The sequence below is a fragment of the Phyllosticta capitalensis genome (genome assembly GCF_038381095.1).
Source record: "Phyllosticta capitalensis strain CBS 128856 chromosome Unknown BKA78scaffold_2, whole genome shotgun sequence".
NCBI classification, from domain to species: Eukaryota; Fungi; Ascomycota; class Dothideomycetes; order Botryosphaeriales; family Phyllostictaceae; genus Phyllosticta; species Phyllosticta capitalensis.
This window is the reverse complement of record NW_027117440.1, coordinates 2100341-2115270: the sequence shown is the minus strand read 5'-3', so window position 1 is coordinate 2115270 and position 14930 is coordinate 2100341. Positions and strand designations below refer to the sequence as shown.

Sequence of the window (14930 nt, the reverse complement as noted above, 5' to 3'; positions counted from 1 at the left end):
ACTTGGCAGAGCACCACGGTACCACACGCGCGCTTGGCAGGGGGGCGCTTCAACGCAAGGGGTTGAGCTTCGTGTCGTCCGTCCCTCCATCCGGCAGGCACTTTCGGCAGGCATCAACGACTCAAGGGGCGGGGGCCAAGCGCCGGCGAGCGGTGAGAGAGCAAGTTCCGCCCACGCCTGTCTTGGCAAGAGCGCTGAGTGACTGGCAGCGGCGGGAACACGCGGGTGATGCGAGTGATGGGCGGATGGCGTGCTGGCCTTGTCGGACAAAATGGTGGTGCGAGGGCCATGTGCGTCAGGGCTGGAATGATGGCGTTAGCGCTAGACGGGCGTGTAGTGAAGGCGACGGCGAAGAGTCAACCGTTCAAACGGCGTTGGTCAGGTTTGACTGATTGGTATTGTATTTGTCTTGCGTTGATCGAGCCAGTCTGTCTGTGGGGAGGGTTGTGAGGATACGGAAGGGGATTACATAAGGTGTGGCAGAGAGGATTCCTCCGACCGACAGACTGATAATTTGGCTTGATTGTGACGATTCAGACGATAGAGAGACAGGAGAGAGAAAAAGAGAAATTAGCTTCGAGTCGAACCGTCGTCACCCATTCGCTCGTTCAGGAGACCAGTCTCTTCCAAGAGAGGCAAAATATCCAATGGATTTGCTCAACACAAGCAGAGAAGCGAAAGATTTCCCCTCGCCGTGGTATCGCTATAATAGGGACACTCAAAAACAATTCTTTATCCAGCAACCCCGCCAAGATTGAATCGGCCGAATGGACAGGCCCGTGGGAGCCGAGACCGAGCAAGTTAACCAAAACGCCGTTGAACTCCAGGCGTGCGTGGTGGTCGCAAATCGCCATGTCGTGAACTTGAAGCAACAAATTATTGATGACGATTTCCCACCCATGACACCAAAAAATATTTGGCAGAATAGCTTTGTACGCTCAAAAGCGTGAGAGGTATGCATGTGGACGGGTCCATGGAGAGACAATGGTACCAGCGCAGGGCTCAGCACTTGTTTGACTTTACCCAACCGGTAAAGGCTGTCGCGCAGTTGTGGATGCTGATGAGCCAGCTCCCGTGAAAAGATCAAAAACTGCGCGTGGATACGGTAACCGTGCACGGCGACAGTGGCGCCTTTGCAGGTAGACCTGGCTGGCATGGGAGGGCTGGGAGCGAGTTCCAGGTGTAACAAAAGGAATCGGCAATGTTGGTCCAGCTATGGAGCATTGGTTGCTCAACTATCGTACCAAGGGCTTTCCTCGTAAGATTCAAGGAGGAGATATGTCTCGTAGGGCATTCCTCGAGGAATCTTCTTGTCGGTCGAGGACCGCAATGCGGTGTTGGTTCCAGTGGCGTCACTCCTCGTTTTGGCGTCTTTGGCCCGTTCCTTACCCTTCTCCAACTCCTTGCCATTGGCCTCCGCCTCTTCCTCCTGCAGCTCTTTCAGCTTGGCCTCGCGCTCCTTCTCTTTCTCCTCTTCCTGCTCACGCTCATACTCCTCCTGAGTCATGTAGTAGGAGGGCTCAAAGCTAACTTCCCTCCAAGCCTGGAACATCTTGCGCCAGTAGCATGCTTGTGCCGCCGGGGTCAAGTAGCGATCCCTGAAGGTCTTGATGCTGTTGTCCGCGATGCGTCTGGCTTCGTCTTGGTGCTGGAGATAATACTCCATCTTCCAGTGCATGTCCGAAAAGTCGCGCTCCACTTGAATAAAGTTTTGGTTTGGTCCGGAGGGAATGAGCAGGTGATGGAAGTTCTCGCCCCAGTGAAGCTTGTGGATCACTGTCAAGGAATGGCAGTTCAACAGATACTTAAGACGGCCGGAGTAGGTGTGTCCCTCAGTGTGGACGGGGAACATGTACCGGCAATGCTTAGACATAGGGATGAGGTTGGTAGGCTCAGAGTCGCCACCCCACTCAATCTCCTCGATGTCGGCCCAGCTTTTGCCCTTGGAAACCTTGAGCAGGTCAGTCCGGACCTGGACGGGACCTGCTGGTGACTTGGCGCCTCTCCAGACAGCGCGTTTGTCCTTCTCATCGAATGGAATCTCATCTTCGTTAATCGCCCGGAGGAGCGCAGTGTACTCGCCGGCAGGACCTTCCCAGCTATAGAATCCAAAATCAGGCATCAACCAAAGGTTTTGGTCGTGCGGCTCGCGTGTCAGTGCCCACGTTGTAGCCGAGGTGTTGTTTTCGTAGACGGCAAAGTACGCGCCATCGTCAACCACAAACGAGAACTCAATATTGGGGATATCGCCCGGGTAAGCCGAGATGGCGCGCTGAATGGATTGCAAAACGGCGATGGTGCGCTGACGGTAGTCGCGGCGTCGTGCGCCTCGGGCGTTCAGGATGAAGAGCTAGACGTGGCGTTAGCCTAGTGCTGCGGTGAGGGCTGAAAGGCGGTCTTGACGTACCTGGCGGTCGTAAATCATGGCTCTGATGATGCCATCAATTTTCCAGCCAATCTTGACGTCGGCCGGCGTGATGTTGCCGACCTTCTTGCGGTGGGCGACGGCACGGTCAAGCTCGGCCCACAGGTCCGGGAAGGCAGCATCGCACTGCTCGGGCGAAAGGCCATAGTTGTGGGCGTCTCTTTGGGCCTCAAACTGCCAATTATCCGCAGAGCCGGGCGAGGTGTAGGAAGAATAGGAGGAGCCCGAGTGCGGTTGCGAGAGCGTGGGGGCGGAATGTTGTTTTTCGTAGGAAAAGGGTATCGTGTCTGCGGATCGGGTGTTGTAGGTGGTGTAACCCAACAGGAGAAAGATGATGAGGGTGATGCCGGCGAGGCCAGCGGCTCGCTGGTAGGTGAGGAGAGCCATGGCGGCGAGAGAGGGAGTTGCGCGGTGTGGACAGGAGTGTGCGGTCTCAAGGGAGAAGTTGTGGAGGATGGCGGCGGCGGCGGAGGTTATCAGCGCTTGCGGGAGGACGAGGGAGTCGAGTGGAGGCGGCAGGGACAACGATATTGGAAGCAGCGGGTAGGGTACGAGATTCCCAGCGGCAGCCTCACATCAGCGATGGGCTGGCATTTTCCATGTCTTGGGCAAAGGCAAATGTTTTGGAGAGCCTAAAAAATGGCCGTGGCAGCGTCGAGAGGGTGGGAGGTCGTCAAGGGAGGCCCCGAGCTTTAATGGCCACGGCTAAGCCCGCCCCTACAGCGCGCCCCCAAGTAAGACCAAGACAGGAATACTGTATGTATCCATTTACAATACTGTACAACTCGACCTGCCCAACCGCCTCTTGGCCTTCTCCCATCTGAGGCAAACCCCTGACGCTGCTGTCAACGGCCCTCTCTACACTTGCGGGGTTGTTCCCAACGCTGCTTTCGTCGGTACTTGCACCCCATCTCCGGTCGCATCCACCACCATCTTTCTCATCATATACACTCGCACTGTCGTTTCACTCGGTCTCCGAGCTCCCCTTTTGTATTCATGGATGTGTCCATGTCCCCGCTGCGACGCCAAAACAACAGTCAGCCTTCCGTTTCTTCGCGGACCGGCGCACACGAGGGGCGAAGACCTCAGGCGGTTTCAATCACGAGTCCGGATGCGGAGGAATGAGGCGCATCTGCAATGGATGAGATTGATTGAAACCAAACGGCCCACCATTTACGCAGGGCTGCTCGTCCTGTTCCCTCTAGTTTGACCAGGAACCAATGCCAAAGCTGTCGCAGACCCTGCTCCCGTCGGGTTCGCGCAGAGACGACCCAAACCTAGCTGAGATGAACCCATGCCTTTAACCTCAGCCCAAGCACACGTCGCATGCTCGTTGTTTCTTCGATTCGGCAGTTTTCCCCGTCTGCAAAAAAACCACCCTGCCAATGGGAATTTTTCCGCCCCCCGACCAGGATGCAAAGCCAGATTGTACCTGTACAAGTAAACCTAAATGCGCTGTACCGTCTTTATCTTGCCCTATCGTACTCGCTTCTCCCGCCCGCCACTTAACAGCATTCCACTTTTGTCCATCATCTTGCGGTCCAGCGCGGATCGACCGTTGAAACTCCAAACCACCCAACTAAGGCCACTATCTCAATGTCCAAGGCGGGAGCTAGCGAGCATGCAAGCCAACGGTTCTGCGGTCCTTGAAGGAGCTGACTCGCTCCTCACTTAATAATCGCCATTGAGAAACACGGTCCAAGGCGGGGTCCCAAAGAACCACCACATCCCTGCAGCTGGGTGTTTGCCAAACATCAAGCACAACCGTCGTGCGCCCTGGACAATGCCTCACTACAGCTATATCAACAAGACTAACGTATGATGTTTTTCACGTGATGGTGTTTGCAGCTCCAGCTTCAGCTCCACACGGATGCTATACCATATCGAGTAGGCAGCATGAGGGGAAGCGGGGCCTTCAGTCAGCAACTGCTCTGTCAGCTTGAACACCACAGGAACGGCATATGCGGCATGTCTGACGTAGGGCGTCACTTCATGCTGTATTTATCTGCCTCTTCATCACGCAATTGCCAAGTCTCATCACTCTGAATTGCCAGTTTACATACCAAATGGCTCCACTCATCCTATACGACCTCCCCAGCAATGGCCGCTGCAGCTGCTGGTCATTGAACCCTTGGAAGAGTGAGTCACCCCAGTTCGAGTACAATGCATGTAGCTCCAGCTGAAGAACAAAGCTCGCATGGCCCTCAACTACAAGAATGTCGAGTACCAGACCGAATTCGTGGAATACCCAGATCTCGCTCCCACGCTCAAGGGACTCGGCGTGCCACCCAATGACCCATCGGTCAACACAATGCTCTATTCCAGCCCTACTGTGCGTCTGCCAGACGGCACATTCGTAATGGACAGCCAAAAGATCATCTTTGAGTTGGAGAAGCTCTATCCCTCGCCACCGCTGTACCTTGACTCAGAGATCTTGCCCAAGGTCCAAGAGCTCATGCCTCAGATCATGGGCTGCATGGTCGGCGTCTTCATGCCGCGCACCCCAAAAATCCTCAACGACGTCAGCGCGCAGTACTTTTACGAGACGCGCAAAGTGCGCTTCGGGATGCCATTGCAACAGCTCGAGGAGGAAAAGGGCGGTCCTGAGGCCTGGGAAGCGGGCAAGGAGCCGCTGGCGAAGATGGCTGCCTTGTTGAATCAGACGAGCGGTCCATTTTTCTTGGGCAACGAAGGTAAATACAACTCCATGCCTTATCTGCTGTCGTTTGTATTTCATGTGCTGACGCAAGCAGTCTCGTACGCCGATTTCGTCCTCGTGTCCTTGTTGGAATACACCAAGCGCATCGGGCAGGACATCTTCTACAAGGTCGTGGCGGTGGACAAGTCTTTTGAAGAGATCTACAAGGCCTCTGCCAAATGGCTTGAGCGCGATGACCACTAGTTGCACACGCGAGATGACGCGCTCGGCCTCGGTCAACTAAAGCTGCGACAGACTTCGTACCCAGCATGTATATACGACTGCTGAGTACCATGACCACGAATGACCACAGAAGAAATACATCTAAACACCAAAAGAAATTGTTCCAAAGCTCTCTTCTCAAACATTGCTGCTGCTGCCAAGACATCAAAAGACGTCGCTCCTGCACGCCCTGACGCGCGTCCGTCTACGCAACTCTGTCTCTCCCTTTTAGCTGGCGATTGACCCGTGCTCACGAGTCAAGACCATTGATGTAGTGCGTACATCTTACCGCTCCTCATCGACGACACACTGCCCGTTGTATAGGTATACCTTGGGTACAAGGCAACCGCGTTCCGTCGTAATCGGGAAAATCTGCACGAAATTCGGATGACGCTCGTTGATGCTTGCCGTGATTCGTCCCGCTATACGACGGCACTGACCAGCCTTCGAATTGCCAATGGCTGATCTCTGTCGTATGCGCCGTCCGTCCTTTGCGTTTATACGTGCTTCAACCTTGAATGCTTGGTGGAGCGATGATGACGATGGACATGCAGCAGCAATGAAGTCTGAGATGCCGGAGATGGAGGCAATTAATCACTGCATGTCGAACCGCCCAGGTGGTTTTCAGGTAGCTTTCCAGCAAACCATCCTCCAGCCGCAAGCACAGCGGTCAAGAAAAGGAAGCAGACGTGAGCAAAGAGGTGAAAACAAAAGTTCCTTATCCGAACGCCAACCCCAACCCCCACCCACCAGACAGACGACCAACCTCCCACGTACATGACGCCCGCTCAACGTCGACAACCAACCATCGGCCAACGGCAGAGGCAAAAGGAACAAAACTGCCGCCAAGCTCAAAAAGGAAGCAACACGAGCTCCCGCTGAGAAAAAAAAAAAAAAAAAAAGGCTGAGCCACGAAGCTACCTGCCTACCTACCCATTTTACCAACTAGCGAGCTGGGTACGTGACTCCGGCAAGCCAAGTTGTCGTTTCGCCGTCTGGCCAATGGTGAAAATGACTTTCCGTCTGTATGGTACGATTGAATAAGCAAGCTGAATGGTGGTTTTGCTACCATTTCTCCGCGGTCACTTGTCTGTCCACCTGGTTGGCTGCATGTGGCGTGGCTGTATGGCTGCTTATGCCTTGTTGGACTTGTCGTCCCATGACAAGGTCACGGTAGTCAAGCCAAGCGAGAGGCAACAAGGGGGGTCTGAGCAATGAATGAGGGTAGAGAAGAGTAGCTGCCAGTGTTAACGTCAGGACAGAAGATGATGACGGGTTGCCGTGCACACTGCATACAAGCCACAAGCCAAGCTTGACTTACTCAGTCACTGCGCTTTCTCTTGCTTATTCACTCTCGCTCTAACGTACAGTGGATAGATACTGATCATGCTCACTCCTCGTGAGGCTGAACAAATGAAAATTTGCTACATCCCACCCACCCAAAACGCCAAGTACAGAAGACTCCTTCGCCTTTTCTTTCTTCCAGACGGGAACCTGGCGAGCTTTGGCACCTTCCCAACTTGGTCCGCTCGCGCTCTCTCCAAGGGCTGATGCTGGAAAGTTTTGCGATGCTGAGGCAATGAGATGGGCGCAAGAACGTAAGTGTGTCCGGACAGGGCCCTGTCGGGACAGGCATATGATGGCCGCAAGATTTCAGCTCTCAAGTGCGGTCTGATTGACGTGGCGGCGCGCGGTGAATGTACGACAAAATGCCACGCAGTCAATCGGCCAACTAGACCGCGTCTCTATCGCTGAGAGCTTGGAACACCACCTCGCCTACTCACTCCGCCGGCCTGTCCTTCTTCCTTTTCCAGCCCGTGCGGAAGAGCTTGCCCATCTCAAAACTGGGGAAAGGATGGGCTTCGGTGTTGAGCACCACTTCATCAAGCGGGAGCACGTCGTCGGGGCCGAACAGAAGGTAGAAATACTTCAGTGTCTCAGCCAGCCTGTTCAATTCGATTAGCAAACAGGGCAATATTGACTTGACGGTCAGAGCACGCGACTTACCAGAAGCTCTCCATGTTGTCGCGCATGCGCGGCGGTACGACCATGACGTTGTCGAGTGAGGTGAAGCCCTCGCCGCTGTTAGGCTCGTCGGTGGTCGTAGGGTCGAGCAGCGTGTGCCGCACGAATGCCTCGAACATCTGCCATCCCCACTCGCGATACATCTCGTCGCGCGTGATGCGCCACATGTAAAAGAGCGACTCGACCGTCTCCGGTCGCTGGAGGTTGTGCCGGTCCGCAGGCTTGATGTCGTAGTCTTGTCGCCACGATGCGTCTGGGTCATCGCTCAGGTCGGCAGATGGGGCGGGGACCGCGTCCCGCCAGGAGACAGGGTTGCGCGGTGGGTCCCAGATGTTGAAGTACGCGATTTCGGGTGCGAGGCCGGTCGCTGTTACCTTGTACATGCCCCAGCACGTCTTGGTCAGCTCGCGCGCGAGCGCCATGTCCTCCTCGTCCTTTTGCGACCAGCTAGGCGACTGCCGCGCTTCAGCAAGCGTCTTGCCGCCAGTGACGGCCAGAGCAATCGTGCCGGGCATGAAGCAAACCAAGTGGTCCATCTTGGGGGAGAGTTCGCCGATGAGACCGCTTGGCCTTTCGGCCAGAACGGTCAGGTTGGATGGAGACGAATACGTCAAAAGGTGTCTCTTGATGCCACCCATGGACTCTTCCCACATTTCATGGTAGATGGGCTCTTCCTTGCGCGTTTGCAGGTACTGCTTGATCAAATACTCGTAGTACGAGTCTCCACGGCTACCCAGACGGATGTTGGACCCCTGGAATCGGCCGGTGTCGGGTTGGAAGAAGATGGGGACGAGGCCATCCTCAGCACCAGCATCGTCAACAACCTTCATGATATTCTCGGCCTTTTCCCAGTAGTGAGCCTCTCCAGTCAACTTGGCGACATACTTCATTTCCAGCTGAAGGCTGGTTGCTTCAGCTGTAGAAGATGCCCCCGCATCGGCGTGAGACTTGATGCCCTTTTTAGTCTTCAAGTTGATACTGGCGTATGGGACGCCGGTGTTCGACTCGTACGCGCCGAGAAGACGGTCAGCAAGATCAATGGCTTTTTCGAGGTATAGATCTTCAGCTCCAGAGCCTTCGGGGATGGTAATGGGCGCATAGTGAGGGAATTCGGTCGAAAGATAGTGCGCCGAAAGCAGACCTCCCAGCATACGGATGGTCGTCTCGAACGTGTTCACGTCGTGGTCTTTCTCATAGTCCAGGGAAAGCGAAACCCACTCGCGGGCGTGTGCGAGCTGGGTTGTAAGGTTCATCAAAATAAGGGTATCAAGGGCGTCGACAATGATCCAACCCATGCCTCCAGGGACCATCTGGCGACCCTTTTTCGACTTGGGATGGAATTCGTCAAATCCTACAGATGGAGTCAATTGACCTAACCGTGGCAAGCGAGGCTCATGAGGAAGGTCCCTACGTACCCCAAGCATACTTCTCGTAAGCCTCCCAACTTATCTTGAAAGCATCGCGGACTCGTTCTCTCCGCTCTGACCAATCTACCGCGGTCGATGGCTTGGACGACAGCATGTTTGTCAACACGCTCTGTCCTGTCTTGACGTCTGACCTGCTCCCTTCCGAACTGGAGAAGATGCCCAGCCAGTACATCATTGTGAAGACGCCAAAGGCGAGTATTATCCATGCCCTCTTTCTTCTGAACCACCCTGGCCTTCCTGATGCCGCGTAATTGTACGGTTTATCCTTGTACATTGGCAGCTCTTTGCCCTTTCCCAGCATGCCCCCAATGCTGTCGCTCACAGACGAGCCTGCAGCCGCCGCAGCAGCATACGCACCGCCGGTCGCGCTGGTGGTCGCGCCTTCATTATTCGCGGCGCCGAAGCGTGAGCGGCCAGAGCTTGCCCACACGGCATCTTCATATGTGCGCTGGGGTTGCTCGAAGTTGGGCACGTTGCGCGGTACGGTAAAGGACATGGCGTCGGCGGTGGATTGCTGCAGCGCCTGCCACTGCTCGCTCGATTCGATGGCCTGCTTGCTGCTCTCGATGGCCTGCTTGCCGCTCTCGAGAGCCTGCTGGCCCGTCTCGACTATCTGTCGCGAATACTGGGTCGCGGTGCGCGTGGCCTGCTGTTGCAGTAGGGAGAAGGCGTTCTTCGGGGCAATGGAGGGTCGGAGGTTGAACGGGTCCCGGTTTATATTCATACGGACCACCGACGGGATTGCGGCGGCTATGGGCGGATAGGCCAAATGCTAACGAGCGACTGGAGGTCTGTCAAAATAGAGGCATTGGAAGGAAAGGGCCGCGAGAGCAGTTGTAGGTGATGGCCTTGGTCGGGGGTCGTCGGTCGGTGATTGGTGGAGAGCAGGCATGCCAGCTGGCCCTTCTTTCGAAGCGACTCCGACTCGCCCTCTTCGCACTTGGTCGCAATTAGTACGCGGAAGATATTTGGAGCATTGAGGATGAGGTTATTTTTGTAGTTTGTAAAAAACTAGTCGTGACTAAATCGCAAAACTCAATGGCTCGATAACCAAGCATCCAATTTCTACGATGAAGGACAAGGGCAATGATATCATGGCGGGCAATACCAGTCTACGAATCTTTGAATTCGACCTCCAATGCCCCTAGCTCTGCTCTGACTGCTTTCAGTTGAGCGCGCACCTCTAATGTAGAAAGTGCAAAGTTATCAACTTTCTGTTGAACCATCCTCGGATGCTCCGAGTAACCCCTGACGTGAAGCCCCCTGGAAAACACAGGCCCCTGAGACAACCTTTCACCATATGCCCTGCCTTTAGTAACCTACCAATCTGTTCGACTGCTGCCTTTTCAAGAAGTCAGAAACATGCTCACTGCCCGTGCTCAGCTGTTTCTTTCCTCCGATATGGCAGCCAACGGCCGTGCGATGTCACAATGCATGTGGTCTTGGCTTCAATCTACCTGGCCTCTCCAAACTAGCAAGATGCGGAGCACTCGTGCAACACTAGGTGCTTTTCGAAATATTTGGCGATATTTGAACACCCAGGACGCCCGGACTCGAGTCGTCCAAGATCGACTGATGGAGCTGGAATGGCAGATATAGCAATTCAATGAAGACAGAGGCTGGATTGCACCATCTTTGCAGCGGGACGGCGGAATGTTCTTGAAGATTTCGGCGTCAGGTTAATTGACTGTTGAACCGTGAAAGACAATCCCATTGATGACGCCGGGAAGCTTTTTTCTAGCTCCGTGATTTATGCCACAAAGAAAACCCCGTTCCGTAGCCCGTCATCATGACGCTTCCGCCATCATCAAATCACCCGACTCATTTTTGTGACATTTATGCCTTCTTGCCGCTGGGGACGTCGGTGATGGTGAGTCCTGGAGACACGCCTGTTAGTTGGCCAATCTCGTCGACCTCGGATTTGGCGTGTACGTACCCGGGGGAAGCGACTGCTTGAGCTTCTCGGCCTTGTCGGTGTCCTTGAGGACAAGGGTGTACAGGTAGCGGTGGCAGCGGACCTTGAACTTGATCTGCTGGCTCTTCTTGTTCTTCTTGATCCTGGCCGCTGTATTTTGTGTCAGCATGCTCTATAGCCTCTTTCTGCGATTCGTAAGGCCAATGGGCGAATCGTCGGACTGGGCGCAGTAGCCGATTTCCATCTTCCTGCGCAGCATCTGGGCCCTTGTGGACGCCCTTCTTTCCAGCCAAACTGCCTTCAACCTCCTGTTTTCTTCCAAATCTCTTCATCCCATATCTTGCACAAAATTTGTCCAAATGCTGCGCCCAGTCCGAGCCAATTCGCCGAGTGTTGCCAACGCGATCGAGATTCAAGGTCCGTGGAAGAGTAACGTACAGGAGGCGTCCTTGCGGCGGCAGATCTCGATGAACTGCTTGATGTCGGAGACTTCAGAAGGCATGGTGGGCGAGTTGGGGATTAGGGACGGAACGGTGTTGTCGGGTTGTGGTGGTGTTGTCGTCGTCACGGACTGCTCCAATATTTTCGGTGCGTGGTGTTGAGCCGCTGATTGCTCGCTTAGCGCGTCCGAGCGTCCTGTCCAATCACGTCAAAGCTGTGCACCCTTGGTCTGGCAGTAGCAGCATCCGCAGTTTGACTCTTGAAAGTCAGATTGAAGGTTCTCAATCTTGAGTTGTAAAGGCGATTGTTCCATGTTGGCATTCGAATTCGCGCGCAAAACCAGATTCCCTGCGTTCCATTCAAAAGCCACTAGTATTCCCTAAAGGCGATATAACTCTCCAACCAACGAACTGTTAGCTCGATCTCCTGCAAAACGGGTCAGGGTCACAAGGAATGATTGATAATTCACTGAAGACAAAGCAGCAGTCAGTCAGGGGTTCTGTCATTCAGAATTCTCGTTAAAAAGTCCCTCGACTCTCCCACGGTCAAACTAGAAAAATAAGAGCTGCAAGAAACAACCCATGTCTGTCTCGTCTCTTCGATAGCCTCAATTCCATCGTGGTTGACAAGAGCTTGCTCTTGACATTGCCTCTTGATATCTCATGTGCCACATCACCAAAATGATCCCTTCTCAATATCTCACAGCGCCAACAACCCTGCAAGCGCGAAACTGAGTCCAACTCCGGCATAGCTGCCCTGACAGATCGGCATTGCACCAGCTGTAGGAGAAGGAGATGCACCAGTAGCGCCTGGTGTTGTTGGGGTGCCCGGGGTGGTCGCGTTTCCAGTGCCTGCTGCGCCGGTAGATGCGGCAGTTGTCGGAGGTGCCGTAGACGATACGACCACTGAGGACGTGGATGAGACAGTGACAGAGGCGGTGGAGGAGGGACAGGTGGCCGTTGTTGGAAGGTCGTTCACGCCGCGGGGCTTGCACAGCTTGTTGGCAAAATCGATGACATCTAGAATTGTCAAACCTATCTAGTGGTAAAATTGTAGCGTTGGGGGCTTACTATTTTGCTCTTCCAAGTTGCATCTGAGCGAAACACAACACGCAAGTCCGGCTATCAGCGGCTTGTTACCGCAAATACAAGCAACGTCGAGAGTCTGGCAGCCGCCAAAGTCGTTCCCAACGCAACCTTGCTATCAGATATCTTAGCATTGGCAGACCACATTGGGAAAAGACCAGATGATGAAGGCAACAATCATGAGCAACCAGCCCAGATGTCATTTGTTCTTCTGGGACTGTTTCCGGAAACAGGCTTGAATCTTCACTTACCGCGCATGGCGGCAAGAGCTGAGTTTGTGCCGCAGCGATACCTATGTATCCTAACACCAGGATCGCAACTGAGAGGATCATGCTGTTTGATTTGATTCGTCGACGGGGAATACAGCAAGTGCGCGAGGACCAAAGGCACTGGGTATCAAAGAACGGACGACTAAACGGGAACTTGGGAGTACATATCCCCACGCAGGTAGCGGGGCTGCGCGCCATGCTAATATACACACTGACACGCAGAGAGCTTCTGACTTTGTGCGCTTAAACAAAACAAGCATCGCGACTATCGGGGGCCTTGCTCGTGTACTAAATGATTATTGGAGCATTTACTCTGGGAGCATAGCCCCTTGTCTAGCTGGATGACTTGCTTGAGGCCAAACAACCTTTACCCCCATCGAAAACCATTCGGGTGCAGCTTCGCCAGAATGCCGTGGTATTCAGCACAATTGACATGCGGGGTTCGGTGTCAGGGAGCTGCCTGTGTATGCCTCCCGCTCTGCCTCCAGGTCCGACGTCAGGCACGTGTGTTTAAGCTCACACCAACCGGGCATCCGTTTCTTCCGCCCAAGCCTCGCTATCTCGTACCGACCTTGCCAAGAATCCTCGGCTTCTGCCCTCATACGCTTAGAAAAGGCGTCGTGGCCCTGGGGGCTTGCTGCTTCATCACTGATTCCTGACAGGCCTTTGTATACCGGCTTTTCGAGTCTCCGAGTTTATGTCCAGTGGATAAGAAGTAGAATCGCAAGCCGGGGAATCCGAGTGGAGACGATAGGAACTTTGGCATTGGAGAGGAGCCAATGTGGAAAGCAAGCAGCGAGTTCACGACTCTTGGGCTGTGGACCGTGGAGCTGGTAGTCTTTGGTTGATTCTGCCTCGAGAAACTGAATCGTGATAATCGTCGAATGTCGAACACTAGCGCTAGTCATGACTGACACAAACTTCCGCCGTACTGTGAATCGAAGTGGTGATGAAGCGATAGACTCCGGTCTCGTGAGCAGATATTGACGAATCAGAAATCCGTCAAAGTTGTGAATCAGGTAGCTCTGACGCCGACTCCTACGCTGCGGGTTTGAAACAGTTCCACGAGTCCACTGCCTGTACACTCCTCGAGCACCCATTCGAAGTTGAGGCCGTAGAAGGTTCTCCATTTCTTGGTGCGTCCTGGTAGGATGCCAACAAAGTCGCCTCTTGCATTGCGTGCTTGTGTTGCTGCATCTTCGCCCGCAATCCCACCATCCCATCGCTCTTTGAGATGTGACATGGGTGCTTCTCGATACTTTGACGTCTTGTTTAGGATAGCCAGGAGGTGAGCACGCGCAGCGGTAAGAAGCTTCAAGAACGGACCCATGTTTGGGATAGAGAAGCTGTAGGAGCTACCCCGGTTGGCCTTGGTCTTGTTTACTTGCGTCATAACTCCTCCTCCACTTCCGCCCCCTGCTGCAAACGTGCCAGCCCCTCCAACAGCATCTAGAGATCCAGACGCTGCTCTGCTGCTTGAGTCAATAACGGAAGTGGAGGCATCAAGAGCAATGGAATCTGGTCGCGAGAATAAACCTGCTTGAACAGCAGAATTTGCCGAGGTAAGAAGGCCAGCGTCCAAAAGGGCTGCAGCTTCTTGTTTGCTCAATAGAGCGGCAGATATGGCGAGAGAAGTGGGGTGCGCATGGAGCAAAGCGATATAATTTTCCTTGAGCTCGTCGTCCAGGTCTGGATGGCCGCGAACGAGTTGCTCCCAATCTGACACCAAGATCAAAGCGTCGCCCACGGCAGCCCCGCCAGAACCAAGGCCAGGAATCAACACTCTGCGAATGACACGTCTTCGCACCAATTCGGCGATCTCCCGCTCCGTGACGGTGGGTGATCTGCTCAGGGCATGGACGTGCGCGACCGAAGCGACAGGCGGAATCCGGATGCGGAAGTTCAGAACTTCGGCGGTGCGTTGGCCATTCATGCCCGAGGCGCGCTCTGGCATAGGAGAAAACATTCTGCTTTGGATGTTCTTCATGAACTGAGGAACATCGCGGAGTTCTAGATCTATAGCCAGCGATGCTACGATGCCAGTGTCATCCAGGGAGTCATCAAAGGCATCGTCGTCCACTCCGGCGCTTGACTTTCGGCGGGGCGAATCCTGGGTGGGCTTCTTGGGAGACGAGGTGCTCCGGCGGAACAGAGAATTCTTCTTTCGCTGCGCTGGCTTGGTCACACGGGAAGATTTAGCAGGACCAGTCTGAAAAGAGGACATGACGATGTCGGACGAGGTGTTGGTATGACTGAAATTGGATGGTCGCCACTGGGTAGCCTTGTAGAGCATAGATCTGACTAAGCTGTGGCTGGGGCTTCACATGCGATGCCCAATGCGCAGGCCGCGCAGCCGGTTGTGGCACGAGCAACTACATCATCACTGCCAGTGGTCGTTTCGCTGTGGCTTCCTTGCCGTTCCC

General features: G+C 54.3%; 6 protein-coding genes across 6 annotated transcripts; 1 reads left to right on the top strand and 5 right to left on the bottom strand.

Annotated features, from left to right (window-relative positions):
- Window positions 1–1231: 1231 nt before the first annotated feature.
- Window positions 1232–2812, bottom strand: BKA78DRAFT_246878 (glycosyl transferase family 90-domain-containing protein; the record flags this gene model as incomplete). Its single annotated transcript, XM_066884256.1, has 2 exons — window positions 1232–2350; window positions 2408–2812. The coding sequence occupies 2 exons, from the start codon at window positions 2810–2812 to the stop codon at window positions 1232–1234; spliced, it is 1524 nt and encodes a 507-aa protein (XP_066747984.1).
- A 1810-nt stretch (window positions 2813–4622) lies between these two features.
- On the top strand, window positions 4623–5327 carry BKA78DRAFT_350037 (uncharacterized protein; the record flags this gene model as incomplete). The annotated part of the gene is made up of 2 exons (XM_066890910.1): window positions 4623–5118; window positions 5179–5327. The coding sequence occupies 2 exons, from the start codon at window positions 4623–4625 to the stop codon at window positions 5325–5327; spliced, it is 645 nt and encodes a 214-aa protein (XP_066747983.1).
- Window positions 5328–6885: 1558 nt separating this feature from the next.
- BKA78DRAFT_80647 (family 47 glycosyl hydrolase) lies at window positions 6886–9655 on the bottom strand. The gene is made up of 3 exons (XM_066893778.1): window positions 8786–9655; window positions 7353–8721; window positions 6886–7291 (listed from the first exon to the last, which is right to left on the bottom strand). Exons 1-3 carry the CDS (start codon window positions 9519–9521, stop codon window positions 7126–7128), a joined length of 2271 nt encoding a protein of 756 aa, XP_066747982.1. The 5' UTR covers window positions 9522–9655; the 3' UTR covers window positions 6886–7125.
- A 978-nt stretch (window positions 9656–10633) lies between these two features.
- BKA78DRAFT_350035 (60S ribosomal protein eL38) lies at window positions 10634–11214 on the bottom strand (the record flags this gene model as incomplete). Its single annotated transcript, XM_066890909.1, has 3 exons — window positions 10634–10674; window positions 10734–10862; window positions 11151–11214. The coding sequence occupies 3 exons, from the start codon at window positions 11212–11214 to the stop codon at window positions 10634–10636; spliced, it is 234 nt and encodes a 77-aa protein (XP_066747981.1).
- A 382-nt stretch (window positions 11215–11596) lies between these two features.
- On the bottom strand, window positions 11597–12570 carry BKA78DRAFT_365307 (uncharacterized protein; the record flags this gene model as incomplete). The annotated part of the gene is made up of 3 exons (XM_066892545.1): window positions 11597–12187; window positions 12224–12353; window positions 12490–12570. The coding sequence occupies 3 exons, from the start codon at window positions 12568–12570 to the stop codon at window positions 11853–11855; spliced, it is 546 nt and encodes a 181-aa protein (XP_066747980.1). The 3' UTR covers window positions 11597–11852.
- A 745-nt stretch (window positions 12571–13315) lies between these two features.
- Window positions 13316–14744, bottom strand: BKA78DRAFT_80599 (serine-threonine protein kinase 19-domain-containing protein). The gene has a single exon (XM_066893777.1). The coding sequence runs from the start codon at window positions 14729–14731 to the stop codon at window positions 13523–13525; it is 1209 nt and encodes a 402-aa protein (XP_066747979.1). The 5' UTR covers window positions 14732–14744; the 3' UTR covers window positions 13316–13522.
- Window positions 14745–14930: the final 186 nt, after the last annotated feature.

What these genes read in the sequence shown, in the direction of transcription:
- BKA78DRAFT_80647 (XM_066893778.1), bottom strand. Translation starts at nt 9,521, where the DNA reads ATGAATATAAACCGGGACCCGTTCAACCTCCGACCCTCCATTGCCCCG. An exon ending in TTACGAGAAGTATGCTTGGG is followed by an intron (nt 8,722 to 8,785) that starts GTACGTAGGGAC and finishes CTCCATCTGTAG; the next exon opens with GATTTGACGAATTCCATCCC. An exon ending in GACAACATGGAGAGCTTCTG is followed by an intron (nt 7,292 to 7,352) that starts GTAAGTCGCGTG and finishes CGAATTGAACAG; the next exon opens with GCTGGCTGAGACACTGAAGT.
- BKA78DRAFT_80599 (XM_066893777.1), bottom strand. Translation starts at nt 14,731, where the DNA reads ATGTCCTCTTTTCAGACTGGTCCTGCTAAATCTTCCCGTGTGACCAAG.